We start from the raw sequence: 25000 nt of genomic DNA, 5'->3' as shown, positions 1-25000 counted from the left end.
ATTCCTGAAGTACAAAAACAAACAATCATGAAGTCAAGTTACGACGAGTGACGAGATGAGTGTAAACTTTAGTCTCCGGTCAAAATCAGCTGATTCGTTTGGATTTTCGGATGATTTTATTCATTTTTTTGGTGTCACTTATAATTCCACACATTAAGAAATCAATACAAACAAATAACAAGACGCAGATGCATTAACAAGTACACTTGTTTCAACTTACAAATAGAAACAATGAAATAAAGAAGCTAAAAATAAGAAAAGAATAAAGAGATGACTGTAATTCTGGCATTATATCACTGAAAATACCAATGTTACGCAATGCTGTTGGACAACATTAATCAAAATGATTAACTACAGAAATTAGCAAACATCCTGATCCCTAAATAAAGCACAATTGTTACAAAATCAGAAAATTCATTCATTACAAAAATAAGCAAAATCCATTGTTACAAAATAGGTAAAAATCCTGTTACAAACAACAACAACAACAACAATTTGTAAAGCCCATTTCTGACCAAGTATTCTGGAGGAGACGACTTGAAACTAGCGATGCTCCGCTCTGAAAGATACCAGTTAAACATGTCTAATAATAATAATCAGACCCAAACAGAATCTGCAGAATTTAGGAGTGCGTTTACTTTTAGTTGTTGTTTCTTTGAGCATCGGAGGTCTGCCGAGATCAGATGAGAAACGAGATGAGAAATGACCCGATCTCAGCAGACCTTTCGCTGCTCTGCTCCGAGAGGATTTCTGCCCCGAAGGGAAGTCAAACAATGTTCATCTGCACACACTGCCATGACACAGAGCTAACTTCAAATCAACTAAATATCTCTTTCATTCATTACTTAATCAAAAATCTAACTGCAACAGGGAGAAAGTTGTCTCAGTCATTTCCCCTCTGCATCTGATCGCCTGATCTCACACTGTGTAACTTACAGAGAATACAAATGTTACACAATGTTGCTTTAAGCACATCATTAATCAAAATGCATAACTACAGAAATAATCTAAATCATGACAACAAATATCAACACAATTGTTATAAAATAAGAAAACCATTCATTAAAAAATCCATCATTACACAATATGTAAATTCTTGAAATACAAAAACAAACAATTGTAAAGTCCAGTTCAGACCAAAGATTGAGGACGAGATGAGAGTAAACTTTAGTCTCCCTGAGAGTCTCCGGTCTGCAGCGTTCTGAAAGCTGCCAGTTTCCACCAATGAGACGAGACGCTGCATCATCTCCATAGAAACCACTCTCTGGACTTCTGCTCTAACGTCAGGCTTTAGGATATCATTTGTAGCTTCTTAAGATATGAATGAGGAGAGTGATAGTGAGATACTTGCTACAGCTGCATTTCTAGTAGAGGTGAAACAGAGAAAACTATGTTTTATTTCTCTGATTCTCTGCTTTGTTCTAACGCTGCTCTTCTCTCTTCAGTCTCTCTCTAGCTCGCCCCACCACATACCGTGCTCACGGCGCTCGTTGAGCCTCCGTCTAAAACTCTGACGGTCTAAAACCAGCCTCTGGAGACTCCACCAGCTGACTTCTCTATTGCTTGTTGAAAACATTCAACATTTACTGCAATTTTCGCTTTGTCGCAAATCTTTGGGCTCAACTGGATTTTATGAAATAGGAAAAAGCATTAATTACAAAAGTAAGCAAAATCCATCATTACACAATAAGTAAATTCCTGAACATGAAATGAGATGGAATTTGTGTGAAAACAGCCTCTGGTTAGGGTTAGGGTTCATCCCTCTCTCTCTCTCTCTCTCGACCTCACTGCAGTTCATCGTAACTGACTTGAGTGGACAAATGCTCACATTCGATGGCATCTGGCACTTTGGAGAGGTGTTCTCTTCACAGATGAACCCTAACCCTAACACCAGATACTGACTGGTTTTCGGACACCCCTCCCGGACCCCCCCAATACCCTAAAACTGCACATTTTAGAGTGGCCTTTTATTGTGGCCAGCCTAAGGCACACCTGTGCGATAATCATGCTGTGTAATTTAGCATCTTGATATGCTACACCTGTGAGGTGGATGGATTATCTCGGCAGAGGAGAAGTGCTCACTAACACAGATTTAGACACATTTGATAAAGATATTTGAGAGAAATAAGCCTTTTGTGTACATAGAAAAAGTCTTAGATCTTTACACACACACACACACACACACACATATATATATATATATATATATATATATTAGGGAAATGGGTTATTATCGGTTTCAACAGATTAAAAGATTATCAAGTCATTGCAACTTGTGTTTTTCCTTTTTGTTTATGTTTATGCCATTATAACTTTGTTATACTGCTCCAAACACATTTATGATTATTCCTACTTCTGGTCATGGTTGTGCTTGTTAATTTGAGATGCAAAACTTGCAAAAAGAGCTCACAGTGAGTAATAATTAGACAGGAGCAAAACACTCTCAAAAGTGGTTTGGGTTTCAGAGGGTTGAGCAAGATCTCAGCGGTCGTCAGCGGAGAAACAAGCTACAATGTTAGTTAATAGGACAACTGTTCAGCTTGTATTTACCTTCACAAACGTTCTGTTTTTACCGCTGACAGACTCAGATTAATATTCTAGGTGTCTGACAACATTATGAAAGGATCCCTACAGAGATAGACCTTTAAAACCTCTTTAAGACCTTTCTGTTAAACCAGAAACAGCTCTGAGGTCGCTAACACTAAACCCACCAGACTCCATTTAGAAAAACAGTACTTTTAGCGTGTATAGAGCCAGACTATTTTCACATGTAAATCTGTAAACTATGTGTTCATTTTAACCAAAACGGCTTTTCGACTTTGAATGAAGTGTATTTTACGATTATGAAATTATTGTTTATTTACATGGAGTCTGGTGGGTTTAGAGATCGCAATTTCGCGGATGTTTTTGTGTTTAAAAAGAGGATCGTACTATTTAACAGAAAGGTCGACCTCCTAAGAAATCCTTTCCATAATGTTGTCAGACACCTAGAACATTAATCTGAGTAGTCAGCGGTAAAAAGAGAACGTTTGTGAAGGTAAATATAAGCTGAACAGTTGTCCTATTAACTAACATTGTACACACACACACACACACACACACACAGCCCCTCCCCTCCGTGCACACCGCGTCTCCATGAAAACGAGATCATCCCTGGCAGCGTGGGAGCTTGGCCTATTTGGTGCAGATAGAACGGCTCATGATGCTCATGAAAGGCTGGTATCTCGTGAACACCTTTACACAATCACACATTAAAAAGTGCTATAAACATATTTTATATTCTGAATACAAAGAAGCGATTGCGTGTGCTTTAGAAAGTTAACTAGTCGCTAGTTAACCAATTTGCGGTAAAATGCAGTTCGGTTGTCAAGGTCAAAACACCAAATGTAGCAGCTGTGAATCAAATAAACTTATTATAAATAATGTTTGACTCTTACACAGAATGTTTGCTGCTTCAATCCAGATGAGTATTGAAAAGTATTTTCCTTGACTGAAAAAGGCACGTGTTGAAGATGAGTACCAGCCTGAACCGGAGGTATCAGTCTGAAACAGAGCTCAACAGTCCCACCAGTGGAATTAGTTATGTTATTAATTTGTTTACAATATTTTCAGGCTTCAACCAGTGCAGCTCAAGCAGAAAGATAGGGTCAGAGAGAAAGAGATAGATTCCTTAGGCACTGAAGAAAGAGTAGGAGAGGAGGACAGCATCCAACATGATTTTGTAGAGGTAAAGAAATTTGAATGGGTTGGGCGTGTGGATTTTGTGAAGGTGTGAAAACATTTTTGATTAATATTTAATTTAATAAAGTTCTGTGTAACAAATTATTAATGAAGGAATTATTGTGAACCCCCCCGGTCAGACACAGGGCGACCCCCCCCGCCACCACAGATAGCTTTCTAATGTTTGGGAAACACTGAAAAACAGGAACATATGGTCCAGGTTGAGAAACTGTAGTTACCCTTTAAAGTACAAAGAGAGAAATAAACTTCCTGGTAACATTCACAAAATGCTCCAGGACAGAGGGGGGGGGGGGCTATGATTTAAAGGGAAACTTAACGTATAACAACCGTATGCCCCCACTACTCTGTCAGTATTTACATTCTTCCTACTTTCTTTCACACTAAATCATTTATTTAACAGTTTTTATTTATTTTGCTTTTTCTTTTTTTTACAGTGAAATACTTTGTCTTTTATTTTAAGTGTTTGTTGTGTATTTTTGTATGCTGTTGAAATAAAAGCATTCATTCATTCATTCATGTCTTTTATGGGTTTACCTGAGCGGGTGAGATGAAGGAAGGAGGAAGAGGAAGATGATGCAGCACACTCCCTCAGAGCAGATCCAGACTCAACACAGTCAGACCTGATCCCCCACACAGATCTGCGTGAGGACTCTTCTCTCTTTACAGAAACAGCAGAGCCACAGTCTGACTGTCTGCAGGCAGCAGTTGCTGTCTTCAGGGTCGAGTCAGAGTAATGGTCAGAGTTAATCACTCGTCTCCATTCTCTGTTATGTTTCAGCTCCAGTGTTCCTCCACAGCGACTGTCTCCTCCCACCAACCTGACAGACTCTGAACAGAAACCTGAGAGTCATCAGCAGAATGAGTTAATTTAATTTAAAAAGATGAAAGTGTAAATGCTGATTCTTTATTTGTCTTTTCTGTCTGTGTGTACCTGTTGAGGTGAGGTCTCCTTCAGCCTGGAGTCCTGAGGATTAACCAGAAGGTGAACATCAGTAGAAAGCAGCATTATTGGATCACACACACACACACACACACACACACACACACACACACACACACACACACACACACACACACACACTCAAACACACTCAAACACACACTCACACACAGAAACACACTAACAGAGATGAACACACAGGCGGACAAACACACACACACACACACACACACACACACACACATACACACTCACATAAACACACTCACACACACATACACACATACACACACACACACACACACACACACACATACGCACACTCACACAAACACACTAACAGAGATGAACACACAGCAGAACAAACTAAAGACGTGTTTAGACCAGACTGTTTCCTGTGACTGCTCCACAATAAAAGCCTCCTGTGTTTGTCCAGTTGAGGATGTTTTAATGTGAAGCAGCAGCAGGAAATGTTGTGTTAGCATTAATATTCAGATATTAATCAGCTGTGATACGGCTGCAGGAGAGAGAACAGGAAACACAGATATCAACCTGATCAACTCCCACTCAGTAACACTGATCACATGCTGCAGCGTTTCCTGTAAAGCTGTCATGAGGAGGAGTCACCGCAAAACTTTCTGCACAATTTCCCGCTTATTGATGAAAACCACACGGATGATCACTAATTATCAGCAGGATCACATAGAATCTGTTTACGCAGCATTTCCCACAGACTTAAACACATTTAAAACATAAAAACAAGACTCATATTAAATATTAAATATCCACCCCGAACAGAAAAACACTCGGCTAAAATCTTCAGATTTTCATTCTGGATCATCTCTGATAACTGTTCAACAATCTGCAGATTCTGTCTGGTTCTGATGATCAGTAAAGTTATAATTTCTGATATGGTATCATTAGCTCAGTGTTTTGTTAAATAATTAGGGTTAAGGTTGGATGTTACAGAAACAACAACGGACTAAAAATAGAATCAGAAACGTGGTTTGATTTGATGAAAATCTGAAGGATTCTAACGATATGACTAAATCCATTTTCCCTTTTTGTCTTTTCTTTCTCTGTCTCTGATTTAAAGATCGATATGTGAAACTGAAACGTTGATGTGTTATAAAGCCACGAGGCACTTTGTGTGTCTGAGAGGAAATAAAGAATCAATGAATGATAAGAAGAGACGATGTTTAAAGCAGAGTGGTACCTGAGCTCCACAGCAGCAGCAGCAGCAGCAGCAGCAGATCATCCATTTCCAGGTGGAGGGTCTCTCTGCGTCCGTCTTCCCGTCTGACTGCTCTCTGCTCTGATCATCACATGTGCTGTCCTCAGGTTGGATCTGCATACAGGAAGAGGCAGAGCTTTACTGGAATACATCTCATTTAGCCCGTGTACTCAGAACTCAGATATTCTGACGACAAAGTAGGAAACACGCCCCCTGTTTCCAAAGTTTAACTCTACTTGTCTTGCGTGAGTGTGTAAACATGAAACAACTAATTAAAAGCACTACATATCTGTCTCTGTCTCTGCCTCGTTAAACTCTTGTCACCTGCTGGATTGCTGGCAGCTGGCTCTCACTGATGCTGACCTGGGTGTTGTAGTTTTAGGCTGGCAGCCATCTTGGTTGTAGGCTGTTGCAGCCACCTTGGGAACATTCCTCCCATCCAGCACACGGCCTCTCAGGATGAAGTTTGACAGAACTAAAGTAGGAAAAAGAGTGTGATTGTGTGTCTGTGTGTCTGATGGCTCCATTAAAGATGATGTTTCCACTCTGTGGACTGAAGGGAAATTCTCTGAACTGAATATCTGTGAAACTGATGCTCTGATAAGAAGCTGCACACAGATGACAGATTGTAGGACTGTGGTTTCTGACATGTTCCATCAGATTAACTCTAGCAGTCTCGTTGCCATGTGAACATCAGCAGACAGACTTTCACACGCAACTCAACTACAGCTCGACTAAACATTATATTGATTGGTGATCAAATTATTGATTCAATCAGTGATCAGCAACCTTTACTATGAAGAGACTTTTTAGAGATCCAGCACGTTGCTCTGCTTCTGCAATCTATTGGTTCTTCTTTTTGTTATTTAAAAGCAACTCATTGGTAAAATAAGTTCTTGTTTTGATATTTTTTTTAAATAATTTAAATCTGACCATATGGCCTCATCAATAAATAAGTTGTTCTACTATTGTTGCTGACATTAAAGTGCCCATATTATGAAAAAAACACTTTTTCTGGGTTTTGGGGTGTTCTTTTGTGTCTCTGGTGCTTCCACACGCATACAAACTTTGAAAAAAATCCCTTCATGCTGTTCTGAGTGAGATACGGTTTCTGAATGTGTCCTGCCTTCAGTCTCCGGGTCAGCTGTTCAAAATCGGCACGGCTTGTGATGTCACAAGCCGAAACGAGCTGGCTAACCGCAACCGTTAGCTCGTAGCGTTAGTGTTAGCATGCTAATGCTAATGCTAACGCTAGCATGCTACCTTGTTCTCAATAGCAAAGCACTGCTACAACACACAAGTTCACCATAATCTACAAAAGAACTACTTCCATGTGCGCCCTCATTTAGAAGTCTCCCAGCTAATCCTGCCTTGTAACTGACTGAAGGTGGAGAAACAGCCTTTCTTTTACTGTCTATGGAGCTAGCTAGCTGACATGATCTACATCTGAGCTACTGCACACGTGCGAGTGCAATCAAAGATAGTACAGAAGAAGAAGAAGAAAAGAGGTCTCACTCTGTAGCTAAAACAGAGACCAGCTGAAAAGAGGATCTGCAGCAGTGAGAGAGAGCTGTGCAGTACAACAACAATATGGTGTTTTTTGAAAATTAAACCATGTAAACCTATTCTGGTACAACCTTAAAATACAATTATGAACCTGAAAATGAGCATAATATGGGTGCTTTAAAGTATTGGTTCAGGCACCATTTAGGGAAAATAAACAACCGATACCCAACCTGTGTAAAGACACAGAACAATCAGTTCCACAGAAACTACACACAGGAAATGTCCTGAAGCTGTCGCCGTGACCACACTTTGATCCCACACATCTGACAGACCGTCCTCTTTATTAGAACTACAGTACCCATGAGCCTCAGCTGGAGCTCAGGCTGTCACAACCAGGGCTGGGAATCACTGCTGATTTCTTGAATTGATTCAATTCTGATTCACACGATACAGATTTGATTATATTTTTGATCCCAATGTTGATTCTTGATTCTTCATATTCAGTTGCAAAACCAACTTAGTTTGGATATAAAAGAGATTCTACAGTTGTACAAGGTTCCCTCTAATCTGCTGCTTTATTAAAACTATCAATCTTTAGATAAAAGCAGATACATTTATGTACCTTTTATTAATGGGGACTTAACAAACATGAACACAAAATAAAGTTGAACTCTGCAGACTTTACAGTATGTGAGTTTTGTGACATTTCATTCAGATATCTGGAGGTCAGAGGTCAAGGGAGCCCTTTGAAAATACCTCGCCAAAATAAAAGCCTACCTTTGGAGCCTGTTTCGATCACTTCTCAACAAACTAGCATGACATAGTTGGTACCAATTAATTCCTTAAGTTTTCTACACTGCAAAAAAGCAACATCTTATAAAGTATATCCCTCTTATTTGTATTCTTCATATCCAACAACACTTAATATAAGACACTAATGAGTGATATTTCAGTATTATATTGGGACTCTTTTTTAGAAGATGCATCTTAAATATCTTGATAAAAAGTTAAAAATATCTTGAAAGTCGTATCTCAGATGAAACAAGCTTTTTTTGACATCTCATAAGGTTTTTAAGTGGCCGTGTTATTGGTAAAAGATGGATTGTCTTGTTTAAAGATCATGGGCCCTATTTTTATACCTGGCGCAGGTGTGTTTAGGGCGTGTCCTAATCCACTTTTGCTAGTTTGACGGCGGAAAAAAGGGTCCTTGTGCCGGGCGCATGGTTCTAAAGGGTTGTACTTAGTGTCTTCATAATCAGAGGTGTGTTTTGGGCGTAACATGCAATCAACCAATCAGAGATCATCTCCCATTCCCTTTAAAAGCCAGGCGTGTTTGGACCTTGGAGCATTGCTGTTATGATGGAGGATTTGCACCGTAATACTTTTATTTGTAATCTTCTGCATGTGTGTGTGCTGCTGTGCGTCCCTGTGTGTGTAACAAGCATAGTGTGCACGTGCTGTGCACGAGGCTAGGAGCATTTTACTAATGCTCTGTTAAAATAACAATGAAATGCTGCGTTAATTGAGCGTCAGTTCTTGCAGGCCAAGTAGTCAAAACGCCGCTAAACGCTATTGGCCAACAACACGGTCTCATCAGCTGATCTGCAACAGCTGATCTGCATCAGCGCATCAACTGGTCAACTCCCCTCATTGCTAATAGGCTATGCTCAAACAGAGCGCCATACTTAAAGCTGCTTCAGTTTGCTCCTAACTGATTGCTGTTTTAGTTGCTCCTAACCGCTCGCAGCATTAGTTTGCTTCTAATTGCTCGCTGTTTTAGTGCTCTAACTGCTTGCGGCTTTAGTTTGTTCTAAATGCTTGCGGCTTTAGTTTGCTCCATCTGCTTGCTGCTCGCATCGTGCTGCTCCTCCGGGAATAAGCATGCTCAGAGACGGAGAAATCTTGAGCCGGCCAGCAGGCCTACTGCACACCATTTTTCACGTATCCGTACTTTGCTTGAGTGGAATCAATAGTGCGTACTTTGGCTTTTACTTCGTTACGTTTTGCAGCAATTATCTGTACTTAAACTCTACATTTCTACAACGTTCCATTACATTTTCGTTACATTGATTGACTGATTGATTGATCAGTTTTTCCACCTGCCAAAACGTCTTCCTGACCGTCACACATTTGGAGTATGCAGGGCCTTCACCGGCGGCCGTCCAGCTCCCGGTGCCGCTCGCGATATTATGAATCCCACTATGGCCACGCCAAGACCCGCCCTTCAATAGCATTTATTGGCCAGGCGTGTACCGCTCCCGGTACTACTGCTGCTCCTGTTACTGCTGCTGCTCCCGATACTCTGTTTGGTCATATGTGAAGCGTCCATTCACATAGGGTTAATATACGACCCGTATTTGTCTTAAAAAATAATAATAATAATAACATAATAAATTGAATTTATATAGCGCTTTTCACGAACTCAAAGTCGCTTTACAGAGTATAGAAATAGAGACAAACAAACAAACAAAACGAAACAAGATTCAGGCACAGATGAAAAGGGAGGGGCGTGGGGCTATGGATAGGCAGAGGTGAAGAGATGGTTCTTGATGGAAAAAACACTCCCGGTCCTCCTCAGCTGTGAAGCCACATACTTGTTGTCCAAGCCCGTGTGTTCTTGCTAAATAAATGTGTGCAGCATTCACTGTCCCGTGGGAAATAATACAAAGTCGAGCTTCATGTAGATCACCCTGATAGCTAACCAGAATTGTGTGTTTGAATGTAAACTGGGCCAAGGATGGTAAGCACAGTTAAATTAACCTGAAACTAACTTAATTGCAATGCCACGGCCCATACTGTTTTTCGATTATGGAATACAGACATTAAGAGAATAAATCGTTAAGTACTTTTGCTTTTGATACTTTGAGTCCATTTAAAATGAGGTACTTTTTAGTTTTACTTCAGTAGGGTTGTCATTTTGGTACTTCTACCTTTGCTAAAGGCTACTTAATTTCATCCTCTTGTTTTAGTTTTATCACAAAAGGATTGCCTGGTGTGGTCTGTTTGGGGGGAATAATTTAGCTCTCCCTGTCTTAAAGCGTCCCCTAATGCTGCTGCTGCTGTTCCCTGACTCGCTGCCATTTCATGGCGCTCATGAAAGGTCAGGGGACTCCTCTGAACACAGCCATACCGCCACATTTAAGTCGAAAAATTTCCTAAAGCATTTTATTGTCTGTGTGTTCTTGACTTTAATGGACCTGACAGAATTGACTTTAGACCAGGTTTTTGTTGGTCAATGGCACGATCACTTTTTGCTGCCTCAAGATAGCAATACTCCCAGAATGCACCTGAACACACCTCCCTGTAAGACCAGCATGCCCAGAATGCACCTCAACACACCTCCCTGTAAGACCAGCCATGGGCCACAGATGGGTGCAGGTGCATTTACTATTTAAACGACATTGGCGCTGGACGGGAAACTGACAACTGGGTCGGTCTTAACCTAGCAAAGACACTTGGGTCGGGCTTTGCGCTGCGCCGGGTGTAAGATAGGACCCACAGTCTTTAAGTCTTGAAACAAGCTTTTTTGACATCAGGTTTTTTATTCTTCCTTGTGTTATTGGTAAAAGATGGATCATGTTGTTTAAAGATCATATCTTATTCTCTCTAAGTAATTTCACCAAATGAATTTCCACTTGTTTCATCGGCAGATTGTTTATTGTTTGCATGCGCACTAACTAACAGTTTTTTACGGTGTGTTCAGGGGGCAGGAAGCTAGCGGATCAAGGAGAGATGACTACCATTTGAATAGAAAATGAAATTGCACTGAAACCATGCAGGAACTCACAGTGCACCTTTAAAATGATCATTTTAATTTAAGTAGGAACATGGATAATTTAAAGCCAGCCACGGTCACGATGCTCTGAGAACTACAGTTCATACATGTCATTCTGCAAGAGTCCATCCCAACAGGTTCACTTACACCTTTTATTAATCTTGTGTTACAGCAACAACAGTTGGATCCTTCTTCTTTAATCAAACACATAAACGCCACTAACTTCAGGTTAAAGTTGCACTAAAAATGTTAAAAAGAAATCTGTTATTTATGTAAAAACAATACAAAATGAAGTACATTAAAACATTTCCCACCCAAGATATTTATTCAACACGTTACTTGATTTATTTAATCCTACGAAAGAATTTTAAGAATGTTTAAATACTTTTAAGACCCAGTGGGAACTCTGTACGACGATGCTAATGTAGCTAACTTCAGCTCTCAACAACAGTCTGTGTTTAGCAAAGACTTATAAATGAACCTGTGGTTAGTGATAAATGTTACCAAAGTCAGCTAGTGTCACGGCAGGGAAACAGTAGTGCACACAATCTTTTTGTGGTTACGACACATGCTCGGCTGGCGTGTTGTCTTCCTGTCTGTTCACACGAGGAGCTGAGAGTCAACAGATAATTCATTACAATCTATCCCATAATACTTGTTGAGAGATTTTACTCTCAAACAAAAACTTTAACCTCATGGTGGCACTCAGAGGATTTATCTTTTGGGAAACGTGAAAGTTTGTACAAATCCAACAGATGTTGAGATGTTTCTCTCAACATCTGTTTAAGAACTCTTAAACTTAACAGCGACAACTTTAAACTCTTTTTAGGATCCGAGATCTGTAACAGAACATGTCTGGCTGATACTTACTACTAATATTCTGATTTATGTTTACTCCACAAGAAGCTAACTTCTATCTGACTACTAATCTGACAGTTTTGTATGACAAACATTTTAACAAACGTTAGACGGGATAAAGAGAAGCTTTATGAATTGATTATTCTAAGAATCCTAAAATGATTTAATGTGTTGATTTAAAACTATAAAGTAAATGTTTTTGTGAGAGATGGATTAAAAAGAAATATCTAAATCTGAGCAGTCATTTAGCCAAAAACACTGTATCCTACATTTCCCATAATGCAACTCGATAGTTTCTTTTATCGTCTAAATAGATGACTGGATGGTCAGCCTGTATCTCCTCCTCCTTTATGATTGGCCGACAGCTACAGACACAGCTGCGCTCTGATTGGCCGACTGTGTGGCTGTCTGCGAGTCCTGGTTGGCCAGCTGGGCGTAGAGGCGGGACCTGAGGAATCGTGGGTAGCTGTCACTCTCCATCAGGCTGAAAATCTGATCCTGGGCAAGCTGGAAGGAGGCGACGTTAACGCCCAGACGTAGGCCCCGATTGGTCGATTCTCTGACAGAAGAGTCCACGTTGACCTGGAGACAGACAGCAGCGGGGTCACATGGCACATCAGACAGACAGGCAAACAAACAGACAGACAGACAGACAGACAGAGAGATACCTGTCTTGCTCCGTTGGTAGAAATGAACTCATCGTAGATTTTCGCAGCTCTGGCGGCCATCTTGCTGAGGGGGCGTGTCCTCTTGAATGTCTCCGCAGCCAACCAGAAGTCCAGGTTCTCCTCGCTGAACTCTGACCTCAGGAAGTGCCGGAACACCGCCAGACCATCTGACCAATGGAAAGAGAGCAAGGAGACTGGTCAACCAATAGAGACAGACTGTCATCACGCAGGTGGGGGCTTGCTTCTCAAAACACTGTGCAGCATTTGGCTGCATGTTTCCTGTAGTAGTGTTGTAGTATTACAGTATCGTTACAGTGGAAAAAAGACTCAAAAGCACTGCAAGCATCTAAAAATACGCAAAAAAAACATTAAAAAAACATTAAAAAACTTTATGAAAAAGCATCAAAAAGTGTTTAGTGTTGTAAAACTGTGCAACAAGCTTTGAGGTTTGTTAGCCAATGAGCAGAGATGTGTCTGTAAACTCGTAATAAAAAGCCAAAGCCTCTGCACACACAGCATGGTGTTCTACGCACCAATTTGTGTTTAAATAAAAGTTTTGTCGGGTCTGAATGCGGCCCTGGTCCTAAAGAGACAAAGAGGAAGTGGTTTATCTTACACTGATTGGTCAGCAGAGCCTCCAGACTCTCCGCCCACCTGAGCACCTCCCTTGTGGATGGTCTGAAACACAAAACAAACGCCTGACGTCAGACACACTGGAACCAGCAGGAACCAGCTGAACTCATCAGTACCACAGTGTTCCTACCTGTTGTTTCTCAGAGCTTTCTCCAAACTGTTACCATGGACACAAGTACTGCTTTTGGGTCTCCGTAGAAACAGCAGTCGGCTCCGGACTTCAGCGGCTCTGAAGAGGCGACAATGAAGAGTCAGAGCGACAGGAAGTACAGACAAACACAACTTCTGATTCATTGATTGGCTCTGAGGTCTGTACTACGAAGACCGTTCAATGTACCCAGACCTTCTAGTTTATCTTCACTACCAGTGTATCTCCGTGTGTACTTGGTTCTCAACAATCCCACCAATCAGTCCCAAAACATCCCAGTTAGAGAGGAAATGCCCTAAACATGTTCTGTGTAAATCTTTATAATCATTCCCTGATAGAACCAATCAGGCCTGCCTTGTTTCACCATCTATCACTATTATACTTACACTTACTACTGGTTGTCTGGCGTTTGCACCTTCAGGGTTGAAAGCATCTAATTTGAAGTCCCTTTGGATAAAAGCGTCAGCTAAATGACATGTAATGTAATGGAATGGAAATAAAGATATTGCAGGTTCTGTAAATGTGTGTGCTTAACCCAAATTCATGAACCCAAATATTTCAGCACAGACATATAGTGTTATGTGTTTACTTCCTCCGTGACCTCGGCAGAAACAGCGTTAACCAGTGTTATCCAATCCAACAACCAGGTTGACCAAAGTGCTGGACATTGACATGATTTAGGACAGATTATAGACACACCAGTCACAAAACAAATATTTAACATAAATGAAAATGCAGATTACCACTCTCAAGCAGGTTTAAAGGCCAATGAATAAGAGTGAGTTTTAAGTCATGATTTAAAAATGTGAATTCTGGGGGCCAATCTGACATGCACAGGCAGTCTTGGGGCCACGACTGAGAACACTCGATCTCCCCTATTTTTGAGCCGCGTTCTAGGGACACCAAGGAGGAGCTGGTCGGCAGACCTTATTGACCTCAGAGGAGCGTGCAGCTTCAGTAGTTCAGCGATATAAGCTGGGGCTTGACCATGAAGAGCTTTAAAAACGAACAACAGAATCGTAAAAGTTATTCTAAAGCAAACCGGTAGCCAATGAAGGAAGGCAAGAACAGATGTAATGTGATCCAGCTGTTACATCTTCCATAATCTGTGGAGACACAGGGGAGAAGTACTCCTTTGCCTGAGACAGGTTATGAGGTTATGTTGGACACAGACCTGAATAAGACCTGGGTACCACTGTCTTAACTTACACAGCATGAGTTCGTAAGCTGGAAATGTTACCACAACTTCCAACGTCTTAACCCTGAAAACCCAAATTATACCTGGAGTTACCTCACTGACCACAAATCCTGCTTTGTAGTACAGGCGAAGAACAACATGGCTGGAAGCTCGTACACCAAAGACGTTTTCTCTCTTCCTGGTTTGATTAACAGGTGGGCAGCCTACTGCACATGCTCAGTACTGTCTGTGTTCAGTGTCTGTGTGTGTGTGTGTGTGTGTTCAGTGTGCGTCTGTGTGTTCAGTGTGTGTGTGTTCAGTGTGCGTCTGTGTGTTCAGTGTGCGTCTGTGTGTTCAGTGTGTGTGTGTTCAGTGTGCGTCTGTGTGTTCAGTGTGTGTGTGTTCAGTGTGCGTCTGTGTGTTCAGTGTCTGTGTGTTCAGTGTGCGTCTGTGTGTTCAGTGTGCGTCTGTGTGTTCAGTGTGTGTGTTCAGTGTGTGTGTGTGTGTTCAGTGTGCGTCTGTGTGTTCAGTGTGTGTGTGTTCAGTGTGCGTCTGTGTGTTCAGTGTGTGTGTGTTCAGTGTGTGTGTGTTCAGTGTGCGTGTGTGTGTTCAGTGTCTGTGTGTTCAGTGTGCGTCTGTGTGTTCAGTGTGTGTCTGTGTGTTCAGTGTCTGTGTGTTCAGTGTGGGTCTGTGTGTTCAGTGTGTGTGTGTGTACATACAGACTCTTGGTCTTCTTCCTCAGTCGAAGGTTTCTGAACTCCGTATCCTGAAAGAAAAAAACAACTGCTTGTTTATGCATGTATGTTTTTATACTTTATGCTGCGACACAAACTGCCCTATGGGTAAAAAAAATTATATTGATTGATTGTCAGACTACGTCACAGGACTCCCATTCTGTTGCTCTGTTGTTGGACTCCACTAGTCTCTCTTCTAGACTTTAAATCTCTCTTATAGACTCTGCTGCTCTACTCTCTCGTGTCTTGGTTTTGTCTGGACTCTATTATACTTTTCTAGTGTGTTCTCTGCTTGTTGTTATTTTTCTACTTCTGCTGGTCTTGTTATTCTCTTCTGGTCTGTCCTGATCCAGCCCTGAAATCCCCATCACCAAACCCACCAGACTCCATGTAAATAATCAGGACTTTTAGCGTGTATAGAGCCAGCATATTTCCACCAGACTCCATGTAAATAATCAGGACTTTTAGCGTGTATAGAGCCAGCATATTTCCACCAGACTCCATGTAAATAATCAGGACTTTTAGCGTGTATAGAGCCAGCATATTTCCACCACTCCATGTAAATAATCAGGACTTTTAGCGTGTATAGAGCCAGCATATTTCCACCAGACTCCATGTAAATAATCAGGACTTTTAGCGTGTATAGAGCCAGCATATTTCCACCACTCCATGTAAATAATCAATACTTTTAGCGTGTATAGAGCCAGCATATCTCCACCAGACTCCATGTAAATAATCAGTACTTTTAGCGTGTATAGAGCCAGCATATCTCCACCAGACTCCATGTAAATAATCAGGACTTTTAGCGTGTATAGAGTCAGCATATCTCCACATGTAAATGGGTGAATTAAGGGTTTATTTCAACCAAACCAGAGTGGTGATTGTTGGAACAGTGGAAAGATGAACCAAGACGGCTGTTGATAGTTTGATTTAGTTTCTGTCAACATTGAATGAAGTGTGTTTTACGATGATAAAAGTCCTGATTATTTACATGGAGTCTGGTGGAGTTTGGTGATGGTGATTTCGGGGCTGTTTCATGTTAAACTAAAAGGTCTCTTCCGGTCTCTACCTTTGTGCCGTTGAGCAGCAGCAGCATGTGGTGCAGAGACCCTCCTTCTCTGGTTAGCTGTTTCCTCAAAGTGTCGACAGAAGGGCGCCAGGGGGCGGGGCCTGTCTCAAGGTCGAGGTCAGAGGATGCGGGGCGGGTGAGCTGATGGATGGTGCTGTCGGACAGGAAGCGGGGAGACCGAGGTTCCTGCAGCAGAGAACCCTCCGAGAGAGAGCGCCGCAGAGCTGAATGACAAAAACAACAACAGAATTAATCTTCAAATAACACTTCAACTGCTTTCAACACTTTAGCTCACAGTGGATCAGTTTATAGTTTTAAAGCAGCACTCATTATTTTCAGCTGATGTTTCCAGATCAGTTCAAAGTTAGGGCTTTCAGAATGAACGAGATAACGAGTTAACACAATTTCCTTTCAACGGCGTTGAGGTTTTTGACGCGAGATTAATCTGTGTGCACTGTGATCTGGGCCTCGGCCGCTCCGTAGTTTGTGAAATCAGGAAGCGATGCAGCAATGGGGAAAGAAAAGAGCCTTTTGAGGGCAGGTTCAGCTTTAAAGCCCTTCCAGATGGTTCTCTCCACCAGACTAAAGTTATCTGCATGTAGTGTGGATGTTAACCGAGTTACCACCGGAGTACGTCCAGTCTCAGACTCCACTGGAGCTTTAAACACCGGACACACTGGAAAGGAGAACAACGAGACGCACGGACCTTCAGGTCTGTAGCTGGAAGAGAACTCCTCCTCCTCTTCGTCTCCGTCACTGTCCTCCTCTTCCTCTTCCTTCATGTTGAAGTGGAGGAGAACCCGCCCCCTGACTCCTCCTCCCACGTTCTCTGAGGTTTCTGAGGCGCTCTCCCCCTCCCCCTGCTGACGCTCCTCCTCTGCTCCTCCACCTCTCTCCTTCCACACCGGACTCCTGAGGGGGGGGCAGGGCAGGGCAGGCTGGGGGAGGAGGGGAGGCTTGGGGGGGACGGTCCTGGAAGGAGGGGAGGAGGAGGAGGTGTGAGGGGAGAGAGAAGAGAAGGGAGAGCCGGGGGAGTAAGGAGGGAGGAGAGGAGGATCAGAGGAGTAGGGAGAGGAAGGATGATAGAGGAGGTCAGACTGGGCGAGAGAGAGGAGGCCAAAGTCTGAGGGGAGGTCTGAGGGCTGAGGGGGAGGAAGAGAGGAGAAAGAGAAAAGAGGAGGAAGAGGGAGGGAAAGGGAGGGAGAAAGGAGGAAGAAGGGAGGAAGAGGGGAGGGAGAGGGGAGGGACAGGAAAAACAAAAAATAAATAAACCAAGAAATATAAGCCAACAACTAATACATAATTATGAGAGGACTTTTCAGTGATGCGAGCACTTCTAATTTGAAAAGGTAAAATCTTCCAGAGTTTTGGAGCAGCCAATGAAAAGGCTCGCTCAGCTTTACGTTTTAATACATCGGGGAACATCAAGGAGCTGACTGGACGACCTCAGGGCGCCGACATGTAAAGGCTCGGATAACTAAGAAGGTGCCAACTAGAGGGCTGCATTGGGTTTGGGTCCCGCCCAATCCCGCGGAACCCAACGCAAATCTCGCGGGAGCGGGTGGTTTGAACTTTGCTGCGGGCGGGAACGGGATGTAGCCTAGCAACAGGATGGAGTCAATAAGTGATGTGGAAAAGAACCTCAAACGAGGTCTTTACAACACCAAAACAAAGCAAGGCAAGTCTGACATTTGGAAAAGTTTCTCAATTGTTTGTGACAAAGATGGAAATGAACTGGACTTTGTTCGTTGTGACAAATGTGGAAAGATACTAGTCGACACCTCTGGGATGAGGCGACACACCTGCTCTGTTCTCCCCGGTCAAAGGAAGCTGCTTTTCTATAAAACGTGTTTTCTCATGCGGGACGGGAGAAGACACAAAATCAATGCATCTCTATTATTGTGCGGGTATATACAGTGGTGTGAAAAAAGTGTTTGCCCCCCTTCCTCATTTCCTGTTCCTTTGCATGTTTGTCACACTTAAGTGTTTCGGAACATCAAACCAATTTAAACAAAAGTCAAGGACAACACAAGTAAACACAAAATGCAATTTGTAAATGAAGGTGTTTATTATTAAAGGAGAAAAAAAATCCAAACCATCATGGCCCTGTGTGAAAAAAGTGATTGCCCCCCTTGTTAAAACATACTATAACTGTGGTTGTCCACACCTGAGTTCAATTTCTCTAGCCACACCCAGGCCTGATTATTGCCACACCTGTTCACAATCAAGGCATCACTTAAATAGGAGCTGCTTGACACAGTAAGGTCCACCAGAAGATCCTTAAAAGCTACACATCATGCCGAGACCCAAAGAAATTCAGGAACAATTGAGAAAGAAAGTAATTGAGATCTATCAGTCTGGAAAGGGTTATAAAGCCATTTCCAAAGCTTTGGGAATCCAGCGAACCACAGTGAGAGCCATTATCCACAAATGGCGAAGACATGGAACAGTGGTGAACCTTCCCAGGAGTGGCCGGCCGCCCAAAATTACCCCCAAGAGCGCAGCGCCGACTCATCCAAGAGGTCACAAAAGACCCCACAACAACGTCCAAAGAACTGCAGGCCTCACTTGCCTCAGTTAAGGTCAGCGTTCATGCCTCCACCATCAGGAAAAGACTGGGCAAAAATGGCCTGCATGGCAGAGTTCCAAGGAGAAAACCACTGCTGAGCAAAAGAACATCAAAGCTCGTCTCAATTTCTCCAGAACACATCTTGATGATCCCCAAGACTTTTGGGACAACATTCTGTGGACCGATGAGACAAAAGTGGAACTCTTTGGAAGGTGTGTGTCCAAGTATATCTGGCGTAGAAGGAACACTGCATTTCATAAAAAAGAACATTATACCAACTGTAAAATATGGTGGTGGTAGTGTGATGGTCTGGGGCTGTTTTGCTGCTTCAGGACCTGGAAGACTTGCCGTGATAAAAGGAACTATGAATTCTGCTGTCTACCAAGAGATCCTGAAGGAGAATGTCCGACCATCTGTTCGTGTACTCAAGCTGAAACGAACTTGGGTTCTGCAGCAGGACAATGATCCTAAACACACCAGCAAGTCCACCACCGAATGGCTGAAGAAAAACTAAATGAAGACTTTGGAGTGGCCTAGCCAAAGTCCTGACCTGAATCCTATTGAGATGTTGTGGTATGACCTTAAAAAAGGCCGTTCATGCTCGAAAACCCTCTAATGTAACTGAATTAGGACAATTCTGCAAAGATGAGTGGGCCAAAATTCCTCCAGGACGCTGTAAAAGCCTCATTGCACGTTATCGCAAACGCTTGGCTGCAGTTGTTGCTGCTAAGGGTGGCCCAACCAGTTATTAGGTTTAGGGGGCAATCACTTTTTCACACAGGGCCATGATGGTTTGGATTTTTTTTCACCTTTAATAATTAACACCTTCATTTACAAATTGCATTTTGTGTTTACTTGTGTTGTCCTTGACTATTGTTTAAATTGGTTTGATGTTCAAACACTTAAGTGTGACAAACATGCAAAGGAACAGGAAATGAGGAAGGGGGGCAAACACTTTTTTCACACCACTGTATATCTGTATAATGTCTTGTGGGAGTGTAACACACACGTTGTGGGTGCGGGTGGTAATGGTCAGAAATTCAGCGGGAGCGGGATGAAGAAGTGCCCTAGTGCCAACCCCATTTCAAATCCTAACAACAACCCTGGAGTGGACAGGAAGCCAGTGGAGCGAGGCTAACACTGGGGTACAGTGCTCAGGACTCAGGACAGGTAATATACTCTCTTGTTCCTCCGCTCTCTACTTCTTCTTGCTATCTGACAGATTGTGTCCGTACGCCCCCTGGTGGTTGGGAGAACTAAGCGTTGAGCATTAACATCTCTGTGCATGCTCGTAACAAAGGTCTCTTCATTTATTTTATGATCGATTGTGGGCGGGGTTTACAGGTGTGTCTCTGTCGTACCTGGTGGCTGTGTCTGGTGTCCGTGGCAACCAGCTGTAGTTGGATGTTGTCATGGAGACAGAGACGGACTCTGACCTTCTGCTCAAAGCTGAATGCCTCCAGACTGAACAGACAACGCCAGCACATCTGAGAGCTCTGCAGGAAGTAGATCTGCAAGGGCTCCGACGACACTGAGACACACACACACACACACACACACACATATATATACACACACACACACACAGACACACCGACTTTCAGATTTTACAGACATTTATCATAATCTTCTCACACAACTGTATCTCAAAACACATTTTATTTCCTAAATCTATGGAGAAAGGGACATTCTCTTAATGTGTTCAGGCTGAAATAAACTACATTAAACTGTTATGTGTCAATATCAAAAGTTACAATAATGAACAACTAAACCATGTTCATCATGTAATAAGAAGTAGGACCACTAGGGGTCACAACAGGCTGCATCATCTCTCCTTCAGAGTAATAAAGGTTCAGGTTCATCTAATCCATCACCTGTATGTTTAAGAGGAGCAGAAACCTCCCAGATGGGGGGTCTACCCTGGATGGTGTGGACACTGTGGCTCATAATCTAAATCCTTATGGAGGAAAATGGAGGGGTGGAGGGGCGGCGGAGCAGTGGATATGACACCTACCTTTGGTGTGGGAGACCAGGGTTTGATTCCCACTGTGATACATCAACCAATGTGTCCCTGAGCAAGACACTTAACCCCTAGTTACTCCAGAGGTGTGTTACCTCTGATACATATAGCAATTGTAAGTCACTTTGGATAAAAGTGTCAGCTAAATGTAATGTAATGTAAATGAACCACACTGCTGAGAGTTATATCCATAATTAGCAACAGACAACACAGGAAACATCAGAGGTGTGTGTGTGTGTGTGTGTTTACCCTCTCGGAGCTGCAGTGTGTTCAGGTAGAGAGGACTCTGTAGGACGTTGCAGCGTCCGGCTTCGTCCTCTCTGGTGAACAGCAGCAGGTCACTGTAGATCAACACGGTCACCTGAGAAACACACACACACACACACACACAGTGACCTCTGACCTCTGCTAACATCTGTGTTTTTCTTGTCTTCCTCCTGATCTCATCTTCACTTTTACTGGAAACATAAAACTAAAACGCGGCACATTACCAGAAACAGTGTGTGTGTGTGTGTGTGTGTGTGTGTGTGTCTCAGTGTCGTCGGAGCCCTTGCAGATCTACTTCCTGCAGAGCTCTCAGATGTGCTGGCATCTGTGTGTGATCCATTAGTGTGAAACTGATCCTGGTTCAGGTCTCAGCTGTCTGCAGACTCTCTGTCTCTAGACTCGAGAGGATCAATATTGTGAGCAGGAATCTCTATGTTTTACCTTTGCAGTAGTATATATATATATATATATATATATATATATATATATATATATATATATATATATACACACACACACACACACACACATACATACAGTATATATGTAAATATATAATGTCAAGTTCAGACCAGAGATTTGCAAAGAGAAGAACACGTTTGAGTGTTTTCGGAAAGCTTTCAGTGGTCTGAACTGGCCTGTCCCAGCTGGTGATCCTTAACTGCTTTTTATTTTCTGTTTTTAGTCCCAAATACTACAGGATTGATCATCTTTATGTCAGATACACTCGACAGTCCCAGCAGTCCATTTCTTCTGTCCTGTTTTTGTAAATGAGCCAATCAGGAACCTTGGCTTTGTCTCCAACTGTCCACTTGGTATTAAAACGTCTGCTTTTACTTGTCTTTAAATCCTCCTCATCTTTTTGTTGCTTGCATGTTTCAGCTCACATCCAAGGAAATGGAAACAAACTGGCAGAGAAACAACTAAAGAATCGCTCAGTTCTCATTGGCTACCTGCCAACGTGTCACCTACCAATAATAATAATTATTAAATTATTATAATAATAAATGCATCACACTGTAAACAACATAGATGCACTTTGATGCTGAAAGACTTTTATGAATTTCACAGCTAGAGCAAGATGGACATGTACAATGCAAGGTGTTGTCCACTTAGTGGTTATTTGGCTCAACTTTGGAGATTTGTTATAATAATAATGTCAGCGCTGTCTACCGAGACGCAGTGCTGTAGTAGCAGTATACATGTACTACAGTATATGTGTGTAGTAGCAGTATAAATGTACTACAGTATATGTGTGTAGTAGCAGTATAAATGTACTGCAGTATGTGTGTGGTATTACCTTTGCAGGCAGCAGGTCGGCCTGGTGGAGAACCATCTCCTCTGACATCAGCAGGGTTCTGTCCGGGCTGCACAGATCCAAAGGCTGAAAACAACAAAACACTGTCACAACAGCATCATGACATCATGACTTTGTGTAAACATACACCCCCACTTCCTTAAGCCACGTGGCGTGTTATCTGTACGCATTTTAAGCTATCCACATGGATTGCTGTATACAGCAGACGTAAACATACACGCCACTTGGCGTGTTCTCGCGAGAAAACGACAGTTGAGTTTAGGAAACGTGATACGCGGGACCCGACCCCCGGTCTCCTGGGTGAATGTCCTGTTTTTCGACCCATCCTCCCCCCCGACCAACCTCCCTACGCAGATTTTCTCCCTTTTATACTACTCGCTACAGTGTAAATTCATACGCAATCGCAAGGTAATGTAAGTCAATAAATGTCAAACGGCGTCTTGATAAACACGCTAAAAAGTGAGTATGCGTCTTGATAACAATAATAAAAATGGCATACGAATTGGCGTGTAATACATACGCCACTTCATGACATCAGTCAACAGAAGAAAAGATCTCCTTCCTGAGGTGTCCCGGGGAATAGGCAGTATATGTAAATGAGTCAATAAAAAGGAAACAAACTCCAATAACGTCTAGAAAAACAGCTGAACTCTTGCCGAGGCTAGGCCACCACATTGGTTAGCTCTGAGTTTGTGTTCTGATAAATTAACAGATTTATAACAACGTGAGCTAAACCAGAATATTCAGGTTAAACCCGACTCCACACAGGAAGTCTAGGGTTCTGAAGTTTGACCTGAACAAAAGGTGGTGGTTTTACAGACAGAGTTTCTAAGTTCTAAGCGGTTCTGTTCAAAGCCTCACTGCTCAGCCGTACCATGTGACTGGTTTATCAATGAGATAGACCTTTTTAATGACACAAATCCTTGTCTGTCTCTCTGTCTGCCTGTCTGTCTCTCTGTCTGTCTGCCTGTCTGTCTGACCTGGACGAAGACAGGGAAGATGAGGGTTTTGGGCGCCAGGGTGACGTAGCTTCCATACGCAGAGCAGGGCAGGTGTGATTGGACGATGGTGCAGTTCTGGTAGTTGCCGTAGTTACAGGGCGGAGCTGATGAAGAGGATGCAGAGGGAGGCGGGGGGCAGCCGGGTGGAGGGTCATGGAGGAGGTTTTGCCCTCTCCTGGGGTGAGTCTGGTACAGACGCCCTGAAAAGTGACATCATCTGGTTAGAATCCAAACATTTAGAAACACTCAGAACAGACAATACACTAATCTTATTTTTATTACTACTCATTACAAGATGTGTCCTTTTATCAAAAGTGACAATGAAAGTGTTTGATTGATCATCATCAGTCAGTGGGGCTGATGATCAGCAGTCAGTGGGGCTGATGATCAGCAGTCACTGAGACTGATGATCATCAGTCAGTGGGGCTGATGATCAGCAGTCCCAGTGGGGCTGATGATCATCAGTCAGTGGGGCTGTTGATCATCAGTCAGTGGGGCTGTTGATCATCAGTCAGTGGGGCTGTTGATCATCAGTCAGTGGGACTGATGATCAGCAGTCAGTGGGGCTGTTGATCAACAGTCAGTGGGGCTGTTGATCAACAGTCAGTGGGGCTGATGATCATCAGTCAGTGGGACTGATGATCAACAGTCAGTGGGACTGATGATCATCAGTCCCAGTGGCTGTTGATCATCAGTCAGTGGGGCTGTTGATCATCAGTCAGTGGGGCTGTTGATCAGCAGTCAGTGGGGCTGTTGATCAACAGTCAGTGGGGCTGTTGATCAACAGTCGGTGGGGCTGTTGATCATCAGTCAGTGGGGCTGTTGATCATCAGTCAGTGGGGCTGTTGATCATCAGTCAGTGGGACTGATGATCAGCAGTCAGTGGGACTGATGATCAGCAGTCAGTGGGGCTGATGATCAGCAGTCAGTGGGGCTGATGATCAACAGTCAGTGGGACTGATGATCATCAGTCAGTGGGGCTGTTGATCATCAGTCAGTGGGGCTGTTGATCATCAGTCAGTGGGACTGTTGATCAGCAGTCAGTGGGGCTGATGATCAGCAGTCAGTGGGGCTGATGATCAGCAGTCAGTGGGGCCTTCTCACCGATCGTGGCGTTCCTGTCGTGGTAAACCGGCTGCAACAGCTGAAACACAAACAGAACATATTCCAGTTTCTGCTCTTATTCTGAAAGAGACAATTTTCCTCTAAGCTGTTGAAAGATTCCTCTTATATATTCACGTTAACTTGCATTCACAACCTCCCTCTTTCATTCCTTCAACAGGTTTTTGGAAATGAGCAGACATTTTCAAGAAGCTGGTTAAAGATTCTACCGGATGTCCCT

General features: G+C 42.8%; 2 protein-coding genes across 5 annotated transcripts in view; both read right to left on the bottom strand.

The window, feature by feature from the left end:
* Window positions 1-4246: 4246 nt before the first annotated feature.
* LOC144517776 (CD5 antigen-like) lies at window positions 4247-6023 on the bottom strand. Its single transcript, XM_078249897.1, has 3 exons — window positions 5898-6023; window positions 4673-4705; window positions 4247-4569 (listed from the first exon to the last, which is right to left on the bottom strand). Exons 1-3 carry the CDS (start codon window positions 5941-5943, stop codon window positions 4247-4249), a joined length of 402 nt encoding a protein of 133 aa, XP_078106023.1. The 5' UTR covers window positions 5944-6023.
* A 5311-nt stretch (window positions 6024-11334) lies between these two features.
* LOC144518797 (regulator of G-protein signaling 3-like) overlaps window positions 11335-25000 on the bottom strand; it is a 39427-nt gene continuing 25761 nt past the window's right edge. For all 4 annotated transcript variants that reach the window (XM_078251714.1, XM_078251715.1, XM_078251716.1 and 1 more), the window contains 12 exons: window positions 24763-24802; window positions 23638-23858; window positions 22640-22723; window positions 21322-21433; window positions 20414-20583; window positions 17190-17625; window positions 16484-16707; window positions 15400-15446; window positions 13486-13584; window positions 13339-13400; window positions 12723-12889; window positions 11335-12636 (listed from right to left, as the gene is read on the bottom strand). In XM_078251714.1, the coding sequence (XP_078107840.1) occupies window positions 12403-12636; window positions 12723-12889; window positions 13339-13400; window positions 13486-13584; window positions 15400-15446; window positions 16484-16707; window positions 17190-17625; window positions 20414-20583; window positions 21322-21433; window positions 22640-22723; window positions 23638-23858; window positions 24763-24802 (1896 nt within the window). In that variant the 3' untranslated portion in view covers window positions 11335-12402. The remainder of the gene's footprint in view (window positions 12637-12722; window positions 12890-13338; window positions 13401-13485; window positions 13585-15399; window positions 15447-16483; window positions 16708-17189; window positions 17626-20413; window positions 20584-21321; window positions 21434-22639; window positions 22724-23637; window positions 23859-24762; window positions 24803-25000) is intronic.

Source organism: Sander vitreus, chromosome 5 (genome assembly GCF_031162955.1).
Source record: "Sander vitreus isolate 19-12246 chromosome 5, sanVit1, whole genome shotgun sequence".
NCBI lineage: Eukaryota > Metazoa > Chordata > Actinopteri > Perciformes > Percidae > Sander > Sander vitreus.
This window is presented reverse-complemented; position numbering and strand designations above follow the sequence as displayed.